Below are 20,067 nucleotides of genomic sequence, written 5' to 3' on the forward strand. Positions count from 1 at the left end.
CCCTCGGGGTCTTTTGGGAGCATTGTGAATGCACGTCGAACAAGTGAGTTTTAACGAACGAAATTGAATCATTTAAGTGTGCATCGATCAATGAACGGGAAGTGTAATTCGATCGGTGTTTGAAGGACTTGGATTTAAAAGAGTACTCTGAGTTCTAAATTAATTTGAAACATAGTTCCGACCCGATTCGATTCTCGTTCGCCAAACATTAATGATTTTCTTCAACTCAAGTTATATTTGAATCAACCATTCTGATAGAAAATACTAAACAGTGGTTCAATGGAGTTTCGATTTATTTTCGAACAAAAAGGTTTCGACTCTTTGATAAACGAACTATGCCGCGATTATTATTTTCTGAAATTCATCCAAAATTATAAATTGCGCCGTTAATAGCCGTGCTTGGAGAAACATAATTTACCGCTTCTAAACAGAAGTGAACCCAACACTTTAGTGTATAAATATTATCCCTCCCTCAGCTCCAATTAACACGCCCGTAGCGAACGATCGCAAAATCCTAGTCTAAGCAAATCGTTCGACCCGAAACAAACACTCGGATCCCACGGAAGCACATTGTGCTGACGAGCGTTTCATTATTTTCCGCTGTAAATGCCACACTATTTCGGAAACCGTTCGACTTTCGCACCAAAAACTAACGAGACGCTTAATTTATGCTCATGAATATTAAACCGATCAATTTTCCCACCCAACCATCTGCCTATGGGTAGATTGTAGTAGTGGCTCTGTTTGCTAACTTTGTCGGTGGCTGATGCCTGATCAGCTGGAAACTAAATCATACTGTGTGCTCAGTCAACTCAAACCAGCTCTTGCTCGACAGAAAGTCATCTCCCCTGGTGCACTGGTGGGTGATCCATCTGAAAGTTAAACGACTAAACGATTGCTTCGGGAAGGGATATCGTTGATATGATGCGTTAACAATCAACACGTTAGCAAATTTCCGTGAGGATACGTTCCCAAACCAAACCTTTCGACGAATAGACAAACAAGTGAAAGATTACGAAAATGCTCCCTTGTGTGCTGTATGTCGAAAGACAGGAAATTTACACGGTTCATCAATCATTTAATGCAGCGTACAAATTGAAGATACTTTTTGGATATCTTTTGAAAGTAAGGTAGTTGGAGTTAAGGTGTTGCTAGATGTGAAGAGATGTTAAAATTGGTTGAGTCGTTTCAAATTTATTCCTTTTCAATTTCAAAAATCTTCTCGCCTGAAGAATAAATTTTTTGCAAATTAATGCAAAATCAACTCTTTTAGTTAATGAATTTCCAAAATACTATAGTAACTTTGTACAAAATACGCTGAATTCTACGCAATGATAACGCTGATTACCAACTCCGCAACGGAATCACTTGCAACTAACCACAACTTTATCTAAACCTATCCAAGATTTGGAATACAGTACAACTCCCACACCTTAAGTTAGAACAATCTTCGCCAAACCGAGTTTAATTTTTATCTGTCGCTTGCCTTTCCAGCAACAACTAAAACTATTCGCTCGGCTGAATTTGCTCTCCAAGACCCGTGTCTCTGTCATGCACGTTATCCTCAGCACCAAATCCCATGGGTCGATTAATTTAACTTATGACTTTTCCATTTCTATCCATTCGCTTGCCCAATACCCTGTTTACCAGGATGGTCGAACTACTGATTGTCTTTTGCGGGCTACCAGTTCTAGCAGCTGCGCAAGAATTCTAATCCATTTCGAAGTGTGTACCAATAAAGACTACAGAAACCATACAGTAGCGCATGGTGGTGTGTTGTGGTAGTAGAGTCAGTCCCCACACAACGGCTCCGATATCACGGTCACCACCGTACGCAAGATTGACTATCCAGCAAATGGACAGATAAAGGGTAAAGGAGATGGTGTAATTCCTCCCGGCGTTGCAGTGATAAAAAAGGAGAAGCAGCAGACCAGCAACCATATGATGTGAGACAGTAGACACTATTTTCCTCTCGATTAAATTTAACCTTTCCCTGTCCACCGGCGCTTGCTGTGGGTAGATAATTTCATTTTACAAGTGTCCCGAAGGACAATAAAGAGCGGTGTGATTATAAGATTCTCCAACGCCCAGAGAACTGCATTTTAGCTCCGCCGAGGTGGAACGGTGCGCCAGTTAATGGGACACAGTTTGTGCTTTCGGATGTAGTTTTAATTAGTTTTATGGCATGTAAGCCCTGGCACGGCTGGCGGTGCCAGATTGTTTGGCAAATGGGACATTATCGTGTCAAATAGTTTTCAACACGTTTAAAGAAGGTGGTTGTTTTTGTGCTGGAATACCCAATAGCACTCAAATCCACATCAACTGCTACGGCGTTCACGACACACGGATGATAAATGTGTGTTATTTCAAATGAAATTCAAATACTTTAACTGAAGTTCATCCCATTTTTACCGGATCAATATCAAAACTTTGCGATATGGTTTTTTAAACGAGTTAAACGGGGCTCGTCGGACACAAGCACTAGCTCTATTGGTCCCATGGGCATGTAAGGTCCAGCTACGGTGTAATCTTGGGGCTCCTGCTCCACGGCGCTTTCCTGCTGAACTGGCAACTCCACCGCTGCTGGTGCGCAAGGCTCTATTGGTACAGATTCATCGCCCGGCTTCGTTTGTTCTGAGCCGTTGGTTTCGACGCTTGCTTCCGGTTCATTAGTCGCCGGGGAACCGTACCGACTGTGCAGCATGTCAAGCTTCGTCGTGAGACTACTGCCCCGACGCATTGTTTGATTCATTTGCCTCAGCAACTTTTGACTTTCGTTCTCGAGCCGTTCAAGCCGCTCAGCCCGTGCCGACGTGTACTCTCGTTCTTTGTCGGTGAGACTGGACAGATCGACCGTGGGGCTCGTTTGTGCCTCACCTGAGCAACCGGGCACGGGAGATGGTTCCGATTGCCGCGCCATGAACCCGTTGTGGATCTCATCGATCTGTGCCGCTATTTCGCTACCCCGGTGGACCGTTTTCGAAAGCCTATTGCGGAACTCCTTCGCTTCGCGCTCGAGCCGCTCCAGCCGCTCGGCCCGTCTCTGCAGGTATTTCTGTTCGTCCTCGCTCAGCACTACCTGGTCGTCGGGTTTATCTCCGGTGCTGCCCGTTCCTTCGTGCTGTGCTGCTTGTGGATCTTCCGCAGGAGATGCCGACGGCGTTGGTGACGAGTATCGGTCCAACCTGGAATTGAGTTCGGCCATTCTTTGCAAACGTGCTTCCCGTTTCCGTTGGAACAGCTCCTCACTCGATAGCTCCCGGTCGGCGTCGGGGTGTGACGATGCATCCGGTCCTTCGAGGCGTTGCTGCGTGACCGACGATTCGGCACGTTCGTCCATTACGGCCAACTCCAAACATTCCAGCTCCTCCTCACTCAGCTCACTTGCACTTTCGTTCTCGCTGTACTCGCCCTCGGCATTGTCGTTCCCGGTGCCGGTTCGCTCAAAGTCCTGCTCCTCGCCATCATCGTCCTCACCATCTTCGTCGTCTTCCACCACTTCCTGCCCTGCCTCGGCTAGGTTCATCAATCGGAGAAACATATCCTGGGCCGATTCCTTCTGACCCGCATCATTGTGCCTTTTCTTGCCCTTTTTCGAGGCCGACCTACGCTTCTTTCGCAATACCACAGGAATTTCCTCCGGTTCTGGGCCCGCCTCATCTTCCTCGTACGGGAAGATGGGTAAGTCTTCGATCTTTTCATTACAAAACTGGTTCGCTCGTTCGACATTCTCCAGCGATTTCATATCGGACTCGCTGTGCGCCCTTCGCAACACACTTGCGATGGCGAGATGGTAGATATTCGATACCGACCTACCAACAAAACATTTATCCAATCCAGCTGTTCATCACTGTAACCACTTTCGCCCGAGTTATTCAGCTTTCGTTGAGTAACAAAGTTTTATTCAGCTAAACTGAAGCTATTCTAGCTACTAATTTGTTAGTTTGCAGCCAAATTCCTGGTCTAACTTAACTTCCCAAAACAGTCAATGCAGTTTTCCTAGTTTACCTATTCGTGTGTTTAATTTTGCATCGCACAACCTTTATGCCATTACCTCATGAAGTTAAATTAGATTAGTTACTACCAAAGCGTCCATGAGTTTCACGACATCAAAGCACATTTGTAATTCTCAACAGCCCCTTCAAAGTGTGTCAAAAGTGGAAAAAGCTCAGTGCAATCACCAAAGCAAAAACTTTCAACGGCCAATCCTGGCGATGGTATATAGGTAGTACCGTAAATGTTATCTAAACTGACCTATCCTTCCCAATTTTGCTCCTGTGGAACGGAATCCATCTGCAATTCTGGCTGCTTGATGAATGAATAAATAATGCACAATTCGCTTCGAGCTTGTGTGTTCCATACGCCCTGCTGCTTGGCCACATCGACCGCAATGCGCTCCGATTTTCGGCCACTATCGAGAGCTTCCATATTGAAGTCGCAATCCTTGGAAGGACCAGAAGGACCGGGGCGGTCGTGCGGGGATGAGATGAGTTTGCTGATTCATTGAAACCGTATGCGCGACCGTCCACCCGACGGGCCTTCATTGTACGGTGACATGTGTCGCAAGACTAGACGTTAGAAATTCATAAAGCTGTGAAATAATTCACGGTACGTGAGACTGGCACAGTTATCGTCACCACGTCGAGGTGCTTGTGCACGGGCGAATGCAGTTTAAAATTTTACATTCGTTTACCGAAAGGGAAGCTGTCAACGGGGCCAGACGGCAATCGGCGGAATTTCACGGTGAGTTTCGCATAAATAAATCACCAGTTCGTAAATCAGATTTATGACCACAATGAATAGGAATAATGGAATAGTTTCATCTGTCGCTTACGCTTCTTGTCGGACCTTTTGATTATCCAGGCCAGATTGTTACTGTGTACAAAGGAGAGCTCAAGAGAGATTCAAGGAAAAAGAATAACACTAAAGAACTATCAAAGGAAAGATTTGGTGATGATCATTACAGGTTGGAGAATGTCTAAACAAAATAATGAAGCTCTAGTTTTTATTGTGATACTTTAAGGTATTTTAACTGTAAGTTTTCAATAACAAATGTACTATACTATTAAGCGGAATGCGCTAAGGTACATCACTAAAAAAGTACATTTCCGTAGTATTACTCACACCAGTGGGTGATGCGAATGGTCATGCTTTATTCATCATAATGACTGAGGCTTTTCTATGGCATTTTTACCCAGAATTTCCATGACGCTAAAGAAATAAATTATAATAACATCTAACGATGAACGTATTTGTAAACTTTTTCTAATAATCTCACCCACCTAATGGAACTCCTAGAGTCAAACATTGAATATCATAGCTTTTTGCGGGAGTTTGTTCCTTCCGTTAGCAACGTCGTTGATGACAAACGTTGAATAGAAGTATACCGGCAGGATATGCGGCCGGCCATTATGCTGCTGGTCATGGTGACTTTCGTCGGAAGTCATTCACGTTATCTCTACTTTTTGGAGCAGGGAATTTCATTTAGCAATGGCGGTTACCACGCATCGCTCGGTCTCGAACCGCATCATAATGATAATTTCGGAACATATCATTTCATCTTTCAGCGGAGCTAATGAATACCTCGATACGGCATGATGGTGGCCACTAATGGACATCGGATATTTGAACTAGGAACTGGAGATTGATATTGATATGGATATTTTCCTGTGGTTAGTTTGTGTGTGTTCAATCATATGAAAATATGTTTTTTTTTAATACAATCATGTACCATTTCAAATAGTCATCAACAGCAAAACGTGAGCTATATTTGTATTCTTCCCGTAATGTGATGAGTACAGAGAACATTGTGGGTACTACGAATCAATTCTTGACCATTCGTTCTACTCATGCAAACAATCTGAAATGGTTGGTTGGATAATGCAAGAGACGTGTAATTGCTGCTGACAAGTGATATCTAATTTCCATTATTTCAACGGATTTGTAGACACGTCCTGGTAAGGTAATATGGTAGACATGATACTTGCACATTAGCATCCTGTCTGCACATTACATTTGCACGTTCATTACTGGATCTTCCGGGGGGTTTTAATACGTTGACTCTTATGCACATGTTAGAAATGGACATTTCAAGCACGAAATTTGACGTTAGACGGACATGATATGTTACAGGCTAACTGGGACTTTCAATGGTCGTATTGATTTACTGTGGAGAATATCTACTACTTTCATTCAAATTCGTATAGCAAATGATTGGCTTACCTCATACGATCATCATACAGTTCTAAGCCATAGTTACCACATGATATATTTTATAAGCTTTATACTTGTAACTGATATTACCTCACAAAAAGAAAGTTTATTTAATCCTTATCATATGCGTTCCCACATCTGTTTGTGACGTAATTGATGACAAACCCCATTAAAGAAACTTTTCTTGTTTAATTTGTTGCCGAGTGTACATGGATGGATATGCAGAGCCATACACCCTCATTATGCACATCCTTGCACAGTTGAGCATAGGTGGAAAAGTTTTAATGCATTCCGTTTTCCAAGTGTGAGTAAAAGTACAACCAGCCGGTGTGTTATATGTTCTGCATTGATGTTGGCTGATTATTGTTTAGAATGAGAAAAATATTTACTTTTTGATTCAACTTAAATAAATTAAATAAAACAATGTTTAGTTAATGCTATTCATTTTTTTTTGGTTAATTTAATAATGTTTTTTTCAAAACTAAAAATAAACTCTTTCAGTAAAGAGAGCATCACAACGATTCCATTGCGAAACATATTCTCTCTCTGGGGATTTGTTCTTTCAACCTTAAAATTTTTAAACATTCTTCGTAAAAACCACCTTCACCCATTTAACTCTATCTTATTCGACAGGAATGCAAATGAGTTGGTCACTGAAGAGAAAGTTACTCCCAGTCCTTAATCGACGTTATTGCCCGGGCTGTGAAGCGTTCCAAACGAAGGCAAACAAAACCGGTAGGAACTTTTACCAAACTTACCCACACACACACACACACACAGCCACACACAAAGGAAAGCATAAGTGTGAGCGTGAAAAACGACGTACGTCAAAAATGGTGAAACTTTTCCTTCTTGCACATTACGACGACGCATCAATGTTCGTTCTTGCCATTTCTGCCAAAACTGGAACTGGAACCGGTGTGGAGTGCGTTTCGTACGGCAGTAAATGTTAGTGCGCTTTGTCTTTATCTCCATCTATTTCATAGTACACACCGCTCAAGTGCTCAAGTGCAGCAGAGTTTCAGAAGTGAGCAAATCTTGTATGCAGAACGCTCCACTTCACCGTTGGGTTGGAAAAATTAGTTTAATCATAAACGTGAAACTTTTATCAAACGGTTCCATTTTCCATGCACCATTTTCCCTCCGTCCGATTGCTGTGTGTGTTTTTGAGGGATGGGGAAGATGCTACACGTGCCCTCTGGTTGTGCAATCGAGCAAGAGCATCGATCAGAGAGAGAAGGATAGAGACAAAAATGAAGTGTCTTCAAATTGATCCAGTTTGGCGTTTTTTTTTGTTGTCAATCGATTTATCCTTCGTTCGGACGTTACCTCAAGCATTGACCGTGTCAAAGGACAACTTAAACATAACCAATGAAGATAGAGTCGACTCGTCTTATTCTTCCCATGACTCTGCACTCTAGCAAGCTTCTGCTGTGAGGTTGATCAAATCCACACCAGCTCAATGCGCCGTAGACGAACTTTGTGAGGAGAATGAATGGTTTCCAAAAATAGACGCTCCTGGATTGGATTTTATTCAGCATCCTCAGCATTGTTACCCAAACCCGACCGAAAGATCAAGCAGGTTTAGGTAAGAATGGCACAATAAAACGCTACGATGGTGACAAACTTAGTCAGCTTGTGCCTGATGGCAATCATTGCGTATTGCTTAACACATTTCGTCTATTTTTGTTGCGTAATGAGAAATAACAACTGGCAAATAATTTTTCATAAGACATCGCGCAATGGGTCGAGTTGATACAATAATTGTTTAAGGAAACACACTTCTACTGTAACACACAAAAACAAAAATTGAAACCATCCGCTTACACCGTTTGCTGGACCGTAGGACGGACAAAAAGGACAAAGTTTTCCCATTTCGATTATATCAGTCCCATCTTTGGGGAATTGCTGTGATGGGACTCACCGAATTGATCCCCCGGTTTTGCTACCTAATCATTATTAGCGACGTAAAGAAAAGCATTAGCCAAGTTTTCGCAAAGTAGTCCGAAAGACCGAAAGAGCACCCATGCGGACGGACGGGCTGCTAAATGTTTCTCTAATTTGCTTTAATGAAACGAGTGTCATTTGAATGATGTCTCCAAAGCGTTGTCGCGATTGGAATACTGAGGCCAACAGTTTGTTTAGCGGAGTGACAATTCGCTTATACTTTCGTTCTTGATCTTACTTAACAGTTGGGGTTTTTAAACTTATTGTAACTTAAGTTATCACACTTCTCGGCCTAAAACAAAGCAACAAAAATTAGTAAATTAGTAAACATGGTTTCTGCGCTTTCCAACAAAAATGAATGTCACTTTATATCCTTTTTATGTTATTTCAAAAAGAAGAAAACAATCTGTTATATTTAACTATTATTGGAAGTGACAAATAGGTAAACTGATTCCTTACCGCACCTGATGCTCGAATCCTCCCAAGCTGCCGGATGGTGGTGATGATTGACACAGACCTCTACAACTGCTACTCGGAACTTGCTGATAAGCTTAGAATTGACGGACAAAATAGACTATGGAGAACCATGCTGACACTTCAAACGAATGAAGATTGATGACGCAGAGCGTAAGAATGTTGGTGGAAAAATATTTGAATATTTATTCATCTTTTACACAAGAATCATTCCATCCCGTTTCAGGATTTCGGGTCCAGGTGTTTCCCTGTAGGTGTTCACTTTTGACCGAGCTGGAACGTGATTGAGATTACAATCATTTGCGGAAAATTGCACGAAGTATAAAAGAGTGTGATTGTGAGCAGTACGGTTTATAGACCGGTTGGATTAAGTCAAGCAATGAATTTTAAACGTTATTGTACAGTAATAATAATTGCAGGAATCAGTAATGAATTAATTTGGATTGTTAACTCTCGCTTTTTAATGCAATGTAAATCATTAAATGAATCATAATTAACAACATTACACATTCGTTGTGCTTATTATTCAACGCGAAACACGAGTGAGATTAATGCTTATCATAATTCACTTCAAACCCATTTACCATTTCCCAAGTGTTCTCCTTACGATCAGCTCGCAAGTCTAAATTTCCACCTTTACAGCTTTACCTCGATAGGCGTTATTCATTCTGCCGGTCTCATAAAAGTCTCTAATTTACCTCCAGTTAAGACCAATGCAGGAAGCTTTTAACAAACAATAAATCTTTCACGGTCTAATTTTAAACTGGCCGTGTGCGCGCTACTGAACGCAATGAACAGATGTTTAATTATGTGATGCATATTTCGCACACAACAAAACAACTTGCTCGCTACGCTTATTTGCACAGAAAGCAAAAAAGACGGGATGTGGAAACCATCAACAAAAATGGACGATTTGTAATATTTTTTTTATGTCGGGACTGTGGAAACATTCGACCACTGGAGAAAAGTCACTTGATTAGGTGTAGCGCTGTTGATCTGAAGGCTATTTTCCCCGCCTGATTGCTCAATCAGTAGATGAGTTTGTTTTTCGTCTGTTTAATCACAACCACTCTAATCTCTCGCATTAGCCGTTCGCATTTTCTCATTTAAATCAGCGCTTTTTCGCCGTTTACACCGTCTTCTCTCTTGGCGTGGTTTAAGCCAACGCCGCTGTCGGGGAGGTTTTTTTTTTGGTTGTTGCTCACGTTGACATCAGCCGAAGGATTACGCTGCCGGAATGCGTTCGTTGCCCGCCACAATACTCTCATATTTAGTCTAATTGGTGGTCTTTTCGCTTTTGATTATAAATAGACAAAATCAATTTCGAGCGTTTATCGTCATGCCCGAGACTAGATGTTGGTTGGTTTTGTGTGTCTGCTACTCGTTTCTTGCGAGGAGGTACGGTAAGGTGATTGCAAAAGTTCTGATCGTAGTTCGCAATGGTGTAATAGTGAAAGGAGTACCACAAAACTATTTGAAAACTTGGTTACATTAAATATTTTGACATAAAGTTTTTTTTTTACCAGAGCGCGATCAAGCATTCAGTTCACTATTCCAAAATTGATTCCAAAATCTAAACATTTTTTCTCGTCAACCGACTAAACCAAACTTCAAAACGATCTGCTTTCGAGTGCGCAATCGTAATGATCGTAATGCGCACGCGCCCACACACACACACTCATCAGTTGCTAGTTTGCTTGGGCCTGCGACGCTAACACGATGCAGGAAAATCTACGGCAAGCAAAGTCGCCAACCTTCCGCCTTCCACTGGTTCTATTCCTCCCAGCAGCGATCGGGTAAAATTTTAACGGTGTCGTCGGCGAGTTTGTCGGTCAACTGTACGGCGGTCGACCAAAAATAGCTCAGTCTAAACGATCGCTGCCACTTGAAAAGACATCCTCGCGCTTTGTTCGCGTTTGGTTTTTGTGATTCTGGTTAGTAGTTGAGTGCAATTTTCCATCTTTCCGTTCGTTTTTCCATCAATTAATACCGCGCTGTGTGTTCGATGTGTGCTCTGCCATTTTCCTGCGCTTCGGTTGTGTTGCAGTAGTTTAAATTTATATTCAGCCCTCGAATTGTACGCTTTTGTTACGGTTGTGTACGAGGAATTTATTATTTTCCTCATTGCTTACACGAAGAAATACAACTGATCCGACATGTGATGGCGACGCAGTAGCGAATGAGAATCGCCAAACGGTTAATTATGTGTCACGACTGTTTCGCGATCGTATGCTCTGATTGTTAGCAGATTTACTTGTTGTGCGGTGACAAGAAAAAAAAACTGTGCTTCTCTCTCTCTCATTCTCCCTCTCTCTCGGTGTCTTACGTTTTTCTTTTACTTTTTCTCTTCCAATACGCGTGTGGCTGTGTGCAGAGTTTGATCTGCGTGGTGAAAAATGGGGGGCGTACAGTCGGCCAACGATGGCCGGGAAATCCAAACATCCGAAAGAGAATCCACATCCACGCCCATCCACACTGTCCCAAATGGTACGGTCCCCGAAACCGGTGCCGCAATGAAAACAGATGACGAATTACACGATACGGTACCGCCAAAGGATGACCCTGAGCAAAAAGACGACCCACAACAACATGCACCCGACAGTGACGCTGCAGACGATAGCGATGATAGCATGACGGCAAAGTGTAGAGCACGGAAGATGACAACCGAGTTGGCAAAATTTCGCCGTGACCTGCAGCAGAAGCGACAGCTGCACCAATCGAAGCTGGCGGCAGTGAAGGATGAGCTGGAGCATCTGCGGAACGCGTTGGCCGAGGAGAAAAGCCGCAACCGTGCATTGATCAAGTACGTTCAGCAGCAAGAGCATCAGTTGGCAGAGCAGCAGACACACGGCGAGCGTTCGCCGCACGGAGAACCCGGCACAGACACATCCACCGCGTCACCGTTGTGTGACGTGAGACGCGAAGCGTTGGAGATCGTCGCGAATGGTGAGAATGCGCTGGAACCGGCCGTACGAGTGAACGCGGAAGCTGCGGTAGATGAACCGCGAGATCCGAGTTCATCGGCCCGCGGACAAAGCGTCGAACGAGCGGATGACGAACGGTTGGCGTTGAAGAGAGAGCTGGCTGAGTCACAGCACGCGCTACAGTCCACAACCGGTGAGCTGCTCGAGCTGCGCCACGAGTTGGCTCAGTTGAAAGCGCAGCTTCGCGCGCAACAGGACGAAGCATTGGCGGACAGCTCGCGACAAAGCAGTGCAGCTCGGACACTGAAAGCGGAACTGGCCGAGACGCAGTTCCGACTGCAGATTTCCCAGGCGGAGGCACTATCACTGCAAACGGATGTCGATCAGCTGCGGAATCAGGTGAAATCGCTCAAGGACGTCATAAAGGCTGGAAAGGAGATTATCGCAATACGGGAGGATCAAGTAGAGCAGGTAAGCGATGGAATTTCTAATGTATTGTGACGACTGTTTATATTAGTGATTTCGAAAATGAGTGATCAGTGTGAGAAGATTTTGAAGGTTAACGCTACTAGCTGAAGTGTGTATTTATAACTGATTTGTACAGTGATAAATCTTGATCGTAGCTTGTAAACATCTCTGTATAAAACGATCAAGACAAAGATCCCCATCAACGATCTCCAGCACTGCGCACAACGCAAGTACACAACTCATGACGCTTTGTTACGATCGAAGTCAACATCACATGGGAAGCACGCGGCATAAACAAGTTTGTTGTGGTTTTGCGCCAAATAGTTGTGCACCGTCTTCGGCAGGTGTGGAAGATGTTTTGAACTTGTCCGCGGTAGACTATGCTTATGCACCGCGACGTCCAAGCTGTTGCCAAATGACACACGGCAATGTGAAGGTCGCGCGACTATTCGCGCTACTTTGCTCTTTCGTTCTTTCGCTGGTCTGCTAATTATCCGGTCTCTCGCTTACGACGGGACGGGTTTTAGGTGATCTTGCTCGCACACGCTTGCACACATGATCTATGGACGCATTGATCTTCGTACGTCGGGCTACGCGATGCCGGCTGATGGTGACCTTTGCCGATGCTGCCCTAAATGGGCATGAATGAACATTTCTGTTGGCTCCAGCATCAGTTGCCGGAAGAATGAATGGGCTTGAGAAACGAGTACCGCTGTGCCAGCTGGAATTTTGCGGAAGACTTCTGGGGGGAAATAACAATGACAAAACAGCGCCAACATCTTGGAGGTGTTTTGTTTTTTTTCGATATAAATTTTAAAAGATCTCCTTGTACTTATCCAATATTGCATAGAATTATTAATGCAATTGTTTTTAATAACCGTTTTGTTTATTTAATTGTACAAAAAATACAAAATCCCTAGTAAAGACTGTCATTTTCTGAACGTTAATTATTTGAACTCAACACGTCCTCCAATAAAAGCCCATGAATCATACTCAGAAAATAGGGCGTCTCATCGACCGTCGCGTGAGCTGTCTCAATTGCGCCATAATTCCACTAGAATAATCTTGTTGCACGAATAGAATTCACAATCACGGGAAATGTGTTATTAATTTACATATGACTCACGATCGAACAAACCACACACTTTTCCCATCCCGCAGCTGAAAGGAAAACTGCGCCAGATTGAGGACACTTTGCAGGAGCGCGAATTGCAAATTATGTCCGACGATCTCCGTCGGGAGTATGATCGACAGCTGACAAACATTCGCAACCTAAGAGATCTATACGAGGAGCGCGAACGTGTCTCGAGAATGGAGCGTGACAATTTGGTCCGCCAGTTGGATCTGAAGAAGAACGAACTCGCGACCGAGCAGGAAAAGTAAGTAGAAACCCACCACCCTCAGACACAATGTCTGCTGTGGGAGGATGTGCGCGAGTATGTACGGGGCAAAGGCAGAATGGAGCGTCGGGAAAATAATACTGCGCCATACCGTCACTGTGTGTGGTGTGGATATTTTTGTTCTCTACGCAAAAAAAAACTGTTTTATTACGCTTTTGTCTACATGCCGACACAGACAGATCTGTGTGCCGGCATCCTTTATTATGCATTCCTTTCTGTTTGCAGAAATAAAAATCTGGAAGCATTGATGGATAGTTTGCAAACGGATCTTACCCGGTTGCGGACGGAACTGGAGCTGACGCAAGAGAAACTGTCTCAATCGCAAGCCGAATCGAAGCAACTGCAGCTCGAGATGGGAGTTGTCAATCAGTTCATTTCAAAGTTCCTGCTCGGCATGAGCCGCAAGCCGACCGTGAGCGATGTTAATATCGACAAGTTGGCCGCAGTGCTGGAAGAGAACCGAGATCTGCTGATCGAGATGACGAAGGACGAAGCGGAAACCATCGACACGGGAGCGTTCCTGCCGCGTGCCCTCTACGATCTAATCACGGAAGTGGACGAAGCGAACGAACGGACCGAAACGGATGGGACGGAACAGGACGAACCGGACGCGAGCGGTGAGGAGGAGTTTACTGATGTGCAGAAGGCATCCCCGGAACAGATTGCTGACAAGTTGCCAAAAGTCTGGCGGGTGTTGATTGAGCTGGTGAACCATCAGGAACGAGCGCAGCCGGTTCCGTTTGTGGTAAGCAACAGCGAACAACGAGTGATGCATACCTTTTCACACACGACGCGGCGTGGTTACGGTAAGGATAACGATGATGATGATGATGATGCTGTTTGATGCTCTTTGCAGGAAGGGGGCGAGAGCGAAGAATGTCTCAAGTCGGTGCAGACGCGAAACGGACCGAAAACGGTCGTTAGCGTTAGCAAGACGTACATCAAGCTGAAGGATTTGATACTGGAGAAGAAGTCCCTTAAGAAGGAAACCAACCGACTGCGGACACTGAACTCCCATCTGGAGCGGAGGCTCGATTCGCAGGAGAAACGACTCAGTGCTGTGAGTTTGGAACTGACAAAGACTTGGCATCTGGTGGGAAAAATGCAGGTACGTTATAGTTTTGTTTGTTTGTTGTAATTGAAACTGTTCCAAATAAACAGTAACTTAGCCACTGGCCAGAATGGAATTAATAAAAATTTTCTTTTTTTTGCCTTTTCTCCATAACAGCGCCAGCATCGTCAGTTACATACGCAGGAACAAATATTACGCTATCATCTGCAGCAGAAGCGCCGACTGCTTAGCGAACTCAAAGAAGAGCTTGAATACTGCCGGCTGAAATGGTCGGCCGCACGAGAGAAAAACATCGAGTCCGAAGATCAGTGGAAGTCCCTAAAGGCGGACTTTGCCGCACGCCGAAAGCAAGACTCGCTGAATAACTCGGGCGAAAGTGGATACAGTGATGAACAGCCGTCCGATGAGGAGGAGGACTCGAAACGGAAGTCAAGTTTGGCTAATCAGCAGTCCCCGGTCTACAGTGGAGCATTGGAGTCGGACAAATGGAACCAGACGGTTGGACGATTGGATAAATGTTTTGTTGGTAGGTCGGTATCGAATATCTACCATCTCGCCATCGCAAGTGTGTTGCGAAGGGCGCACAGCGAGTCCGATATGAAATCGCTGGAGAATGTCGAACGAGCAAACCAGTTTTGCAATGAAAAGATCGAAGACTTACCCATCTTCCCGTACGAGGAAGATGAGGCGGGCCCAGAACCGGAGGAAATTCCTGTGGTATTGCGAAAGAAGCGTAGGTCGGCCTCGAAAAAGGGCAAGAAAAGGCACAATGATGCGGGTCAGAAGGAATCGGCCCAGGATATGTTTCTCCGATTGATGAACCTAGCCGAGGCAGGGCAGGAAGTGGTGGAAGACGACGAAGATGGTGAGGACGATGATGGCGAGGAGCAGGACTTTGAGCGAACCGGCACCGGGAACGACAATGCCGAGGGCGAGTACAGCGAGAACGAAAGTGCAAGTGAGCTGAGTGAGGAGGAGCTGGAATGTTTGGAGTTGGCCGTAATGGACGAACGTGCCGAATCGTCGGTCACGCAGCAACGCCTCGAAGGACCGGATGCATCGTCACACCCCGACGCCGACCGGGAGCTATCGAGTGAGGAACTGTTCCAACGGAAACGGGAAGCACGTTTGCAAAGAATGGCCGAACTCAATTCCAGGTTGGACCGATACTCGTCACCAACGCCGTCGGCATCTCCTGCGGAAGATCCACAAGCAGCACAGCACGAAGGAACGGGCAGCACCGGAGATAAACCCGACGACCAGGTAGTGCTGAGCGAGGACGAACAGAAATACCTGCAGAGACGGGCCGAACGGCTGGAGCGGCTTGAGCGCGAAGCGAAAGAGTTCCGCAATAGGCTTTCGAAAACGGTCCACCGGGGTAGCGAAATAGCGGCACAGATCGATGAGATCCACAACGGGTTCATGGCCCGGCAATCGGAACCATCTCCCGTGCCCGGTTGCTCAGGTGAGGCACAAACGAGCCCCACGGTCGATCTGTCCAGTCTCACCGACAAAGAACGAGAGTACACGTCGGCACGGGCCGAGCGGCTTGAACGGCTCGAGAACGAAAGTCAAAAGTTGCTGAGGCAAATGAATCAAACAGTGCGTCGGGGCAGTAGTCTCACGACGAAGCTTGACATGCTGCACAGTCGGTACGGTTCCCCGGCGACTAATGAACCGGAAGCAAGCGTCGAAACCAACGGCTCAGAACAAACGAAGCCGGGCGATGAATCTGTACCAATAGAGCCTTGCGCACCAGCAGCGGTGGAGTTGCCAGTTCAGCAGGAAAGCGCCGTGGAGCAGGAGCCACAAGATTACACCGTAGCTGGACCTTACATGCCCATGGGACCAATAGAGCTAGTGCTTGTGTCGGACGAGGAAGTCATGGAGGAAGTAAGCAACCTTTTGGCAGATGAAAACGCTTCACTGCACGATTCGGAAACATCCAGTGAAAATCCTGAACAGTCTTAGAAAGGGATTAGCTAGCGATCCCAAAGCCACCTACCTCGTACCAAAAGACATCCACATCTGATTGCCAACTATTAATAATACCGTGTGCACAGAGCCAGAGGAAAAGAGTTTCAGGGACAGAAGTCGCATCTGTCGTTGACGAACAAGAGAGAATAAAGTAAACTAAAGTGGAACAGGTTAAGGAACAGTTTTAACGACTGAGCAAAGTCGATTGATGAGACGAATGGTAAAAAGTGAATTAATTTTAAGCATATTCTTTCCAGTTCAATAAACCACATTGTATTATTTGTATTGTAAAGGAATGATTTGTTTCTGGAAGCAATCCATTGTAGATGTCAATGAAAACAAAAAAAATAGTTAGAAAGAAATTTAACTGTTAAACCTTAGAAAAATATGAATTAAGCTTTAGCCAATTTCATTCGGTTACGTTTTGTTCTGATGTTGATGTTCTGATCGTTTTCTTACGGATTGTATTATCTGGCTTCATAGCCGGAAACAGCAACACTTCCTTGATGCTGTTGCAGTCTGTCAGCAACATTGCCAGCCGATCGATACCCATACCCCATCCGCTGGTCGGCGGCAAACCATACTCGAGCGCAGTGCAGAAGTTCTCGTCCACCGGCTGGGCTTCGTCATCTCCAATGGCTTTGTCGGCAGCCTGTTGCTTAAACCGCTGGCGCTGTACATCCGGATCGTTTAATTCGTTGTAGGCGTTGCAGATTTCCTTCCCCATGACAAACAGTTCGAACCGTTCCGTCAAGCCCGGCTGCGTGCGGTGTTTCTTCGCCAGCGGACTCATCATTTGCGGATGGTCACAAAGAAACGTGGGATGGTGGCAGTTTGCTTCCAGAACCTTTCCGACCAGTTTGTCCAACAAACGGGATGCTGAACGTGGTGATTCACAGTCAACGTTGTTATTTATGCATAGATCGTCCAGAAATTTCACTGCTTCCGGTTTGTTCAGCTGATCGCCGGGTGGGAATTTCACACCCAGCTCTTCTTCCAGCGAGCTTAGCATAGAGATGCGTTTAAACGGTGGCGTAAAATCAATCTCAACCTCGGCCCCTTCGGGACCTTGCGGATGGTACGTAATTTTGTAGGAACCATGAATGGTGTGCACCAAACTGGACAACAGCTTTTCCGTCATCACAATGATATCGTTATAGTCCGCGTACGCCATGTAGAACTCGCATGTTGTAAATTCGGGATTGTGCGTCAGATTCATGCCTTCGTTACGGAACTGTCGCCCTATTTCGTACACACGATCGAACCCCCCGATGATCAACATTTTCAAATGCAGCTCCGGTGCAATGCGTAAAAAGAGATCCATGTGCAGGTCGTTATGGTGTGTGACGAACGGTTTGGCATTAGCACCACCTGCAATCATACTCATCATAGGTGTTTCCACCTCCAGAAATCCAAAGCTGTCGAGAAATTGTCGTATGTAGCTGATGATTCTAGCACGAGTCACGAAAATGGAGCGCACGTTGTTGTTCAGCATCAGATCGAGATAGCGCTGGCGGTATCGCGTCTCCTTATCCTTTAGACCGCAATGCAGCTGGGGCAGCATGTGGAGACACGGTGCAAGCAGTTGTATTTTCTTGGCCATTACCGAAAGCACACCTTTCTTGGTTTTGCCTGGTGCACCCACCACACCGATGATGTCACCACGCCACAATTTTGAAGTGTCCTCATAAAACTGCTTTTCACTTTGATACATCTGTGTATTGGCCATGATCTGGAGCTTCAGTTCCATTCCATGTAGGTCCAAAAACATGAACGTTGAACCATATTTACGCATGTCTTGAATCCGACCGGCCACACTAACGTAAGAGGCATTTAGCACTGTTCCGGGCAGGAGATTATTATACTTTTCGATGAAATCACCAATAGAAATGGTTACGTGAAACTTGTGCGGATACGGATCATTCAAAGGATCCTTCTTCATCTCATTTATGGCAGCGCTGCGGTGCGTAAAGTATGCGTTTGGAGTAATCGGTCGCATGTTCATCAAACTTTTTGGGATTGCTTGCTAAAATGAGATGAAACGAACAAGATATTGCATCAACCAAAACATTCAAACAGTCACGGACGGTGAACACTAGTTGAGAAAAGAACGGAAAAGTTATACACTTTTTCGTATTTCGTAGAAAAGTCATACAATTGTTCCCCTTTGGAAGCCTAGGACCCATACGAAACTTTGTCACATCATACGCTTTGGCGCCAACAATGCACTAGTGTGCTACAAACGAGCACTGCTTCTGGTCGTTGAAACGAAACATAATTACTATTTTGATGGTGTAACGGGGACGATTACAGTGCCATAAGTGCTGATGAGCACAATTACCAGTTTCTTTAACACAACTTACACAGAATATGACCAGAAAATTGATTAAAATGTAGCGCACCACGTGCCGGGTTACCTTTACGAAACGCGACGCTGAACTGAATGACATGAGATAACCTGAGGTGAGTTCCAATTAGCTCACGAGATACAACTCACTCACAAGTTGTCACTCATCAACGGTTTATTTGACAGATTAGATTTAGATCACTTTCAAAGCATGCGTTTTTTTTAAATTACATTTAAATTCCGCAGTCAGTTCTACTTCACATATGTTTGCATCATCCAACTCGCTTAACACGCTAATTTGTGGTGGGATGAAATTTCTTCTGCTCTTTAAACTACGTCTACATACGAAGTTTTACTTAAACGTTTTACTTGTTTGCCTGTGCGTCGAAAGGTTTGGTTTGGGAACGTATCCTTACGGAAATTTGCTAACGTGTTGATTGTTAACGCATCATATCAACGATATCCCTTCCCGAAGCAATCGTTTAGTCGTTTAACTTTCAGATGGATCACCCACCAGTGCACCAGGGGAGATGACTTTCTGTCGAGCAAGAGCTGGTTTGAGTTGACTGAGCACACAGTATGATTTAGTTTCCAGCTGATCAGGCATCAGCCACCGACAAAGTTAGCAAACAGAGCCACTACTACAATCTACCCATAGGCAAATGGTTGGGTGGGAAAATTGATCGGTTTAATATTCATGAGCATAAATTAAGCGTCCCGTTAGTTTTTGGTGCGAAAGTCGAACGGTTTCCGAAATAGTGTGGCATTTACAGCGGAAAATAATGAAACGCTCGTCAGCACAATGTGCTTCCGTGGGATCCGAGTGTTTGTTTCGGGTCGAACGATTTGCTTAGACTAGGCGTTTGCGATCGTTCGCTACGGGCGTGTTAATTGGAGCTGAGGGAGGGATAATATTTATACATTAAAGTGTTGGGTTCACTTCTGTTTAGAAGCGGTAAATTATGTTTCGCCAAGCACGGCTATTACCGGCGCAATTTATAATTTTGGATGAATTTCAGAAAATAATAATCGCGGCATAGTTCATTTATCAAAGAGTCGAAACCTTTTTGTTCGAAAATAAATCGAAACTCCGTGGAACCACAATTTAGTATTTTCTATCAGAATGGTTGATTCAAGTATAACTTGAGTTGAAGAAAATCATTAATGTTTGGCGAACGAGAATCGAATCGGGTCGGAATTATGTTTCAAATTAATTAAGAACTCAGTGTGCTCTCTTTCTTAAAC

General features: G+C 44.7%; 3 protein-coding genes across 3 annotated transcripts; 1 reads left to right on the top strand and 2 right to left on the bottom strand.

The window, feature by feature from the left end:
- Positions 1 to 2,422: 2,422 nt before the first annotated feature.
- LOC128712389 (uncharacterized) lies at positions 2,423 to 3,745 on the bottom strand. The gene has a single exon (XM_053807284.1). It carries the CDS (start codon positions 3,743 to 3,745, stop codon positions 2,423 to 2,425), a length of 1,323 nt encoding a protein of 440 aa, XP_053663259.1.
- A 7,285-nt stretch (positions 3,746 to 11,030) lies between these two features.
- LOC128713831 (restin homolog) lies at positions 11,031 to 16,469 on the top strand. Its single transcript, XM_053808700.1, has 5 exons — positions 11,031 to 12,029; positions 13,188 to 13,405; positions 13,652 to 14,171; positions 14,283 to 14,534; positions 14,655 to 16,469. The coding sequence occupies exons 1-5, from the start codon at positions 11,031 to 11,033 to the stop codon at positions 16,467 to 16,469; spliced, it is 3,804 nt and encodes a 1,267-aa protein (XP_053664675.1).
- A 415-nt stretch (positions 16,470 to 16,884) lies between these two features.
- On the bottom strand, positions 16,885 to 18,474 carry LOC128712390 (lysine--tRNA ligase-like). The gene has a single exon (XM_053807285.1). The coding sequence runs from the start codon at positions 18,472 to 18,474 to the stop codon at positions 16,885 to 16,887; it is 1,590 nt and encodes a 529-aa protein (XP_053663260.1).
- Between the last annotated feature and the right edge of the window lie 1,593 nt (positions 18,475 to 20,067).

Source organism: Anopheles marshallii, chromosome 3 (genome assembly GCF_943734725.1).
Source record: "Anopheles marshallii chromosome 3, idAnoMarsDA_429_01, whole genome shotgun sequence".
Classification (NCBI taxonomy): Eukaryota; Metazoa; Arthropoda; class Insecta; order Diptera; family Culicidae; genus Anopheles; species Anopheles marshallii.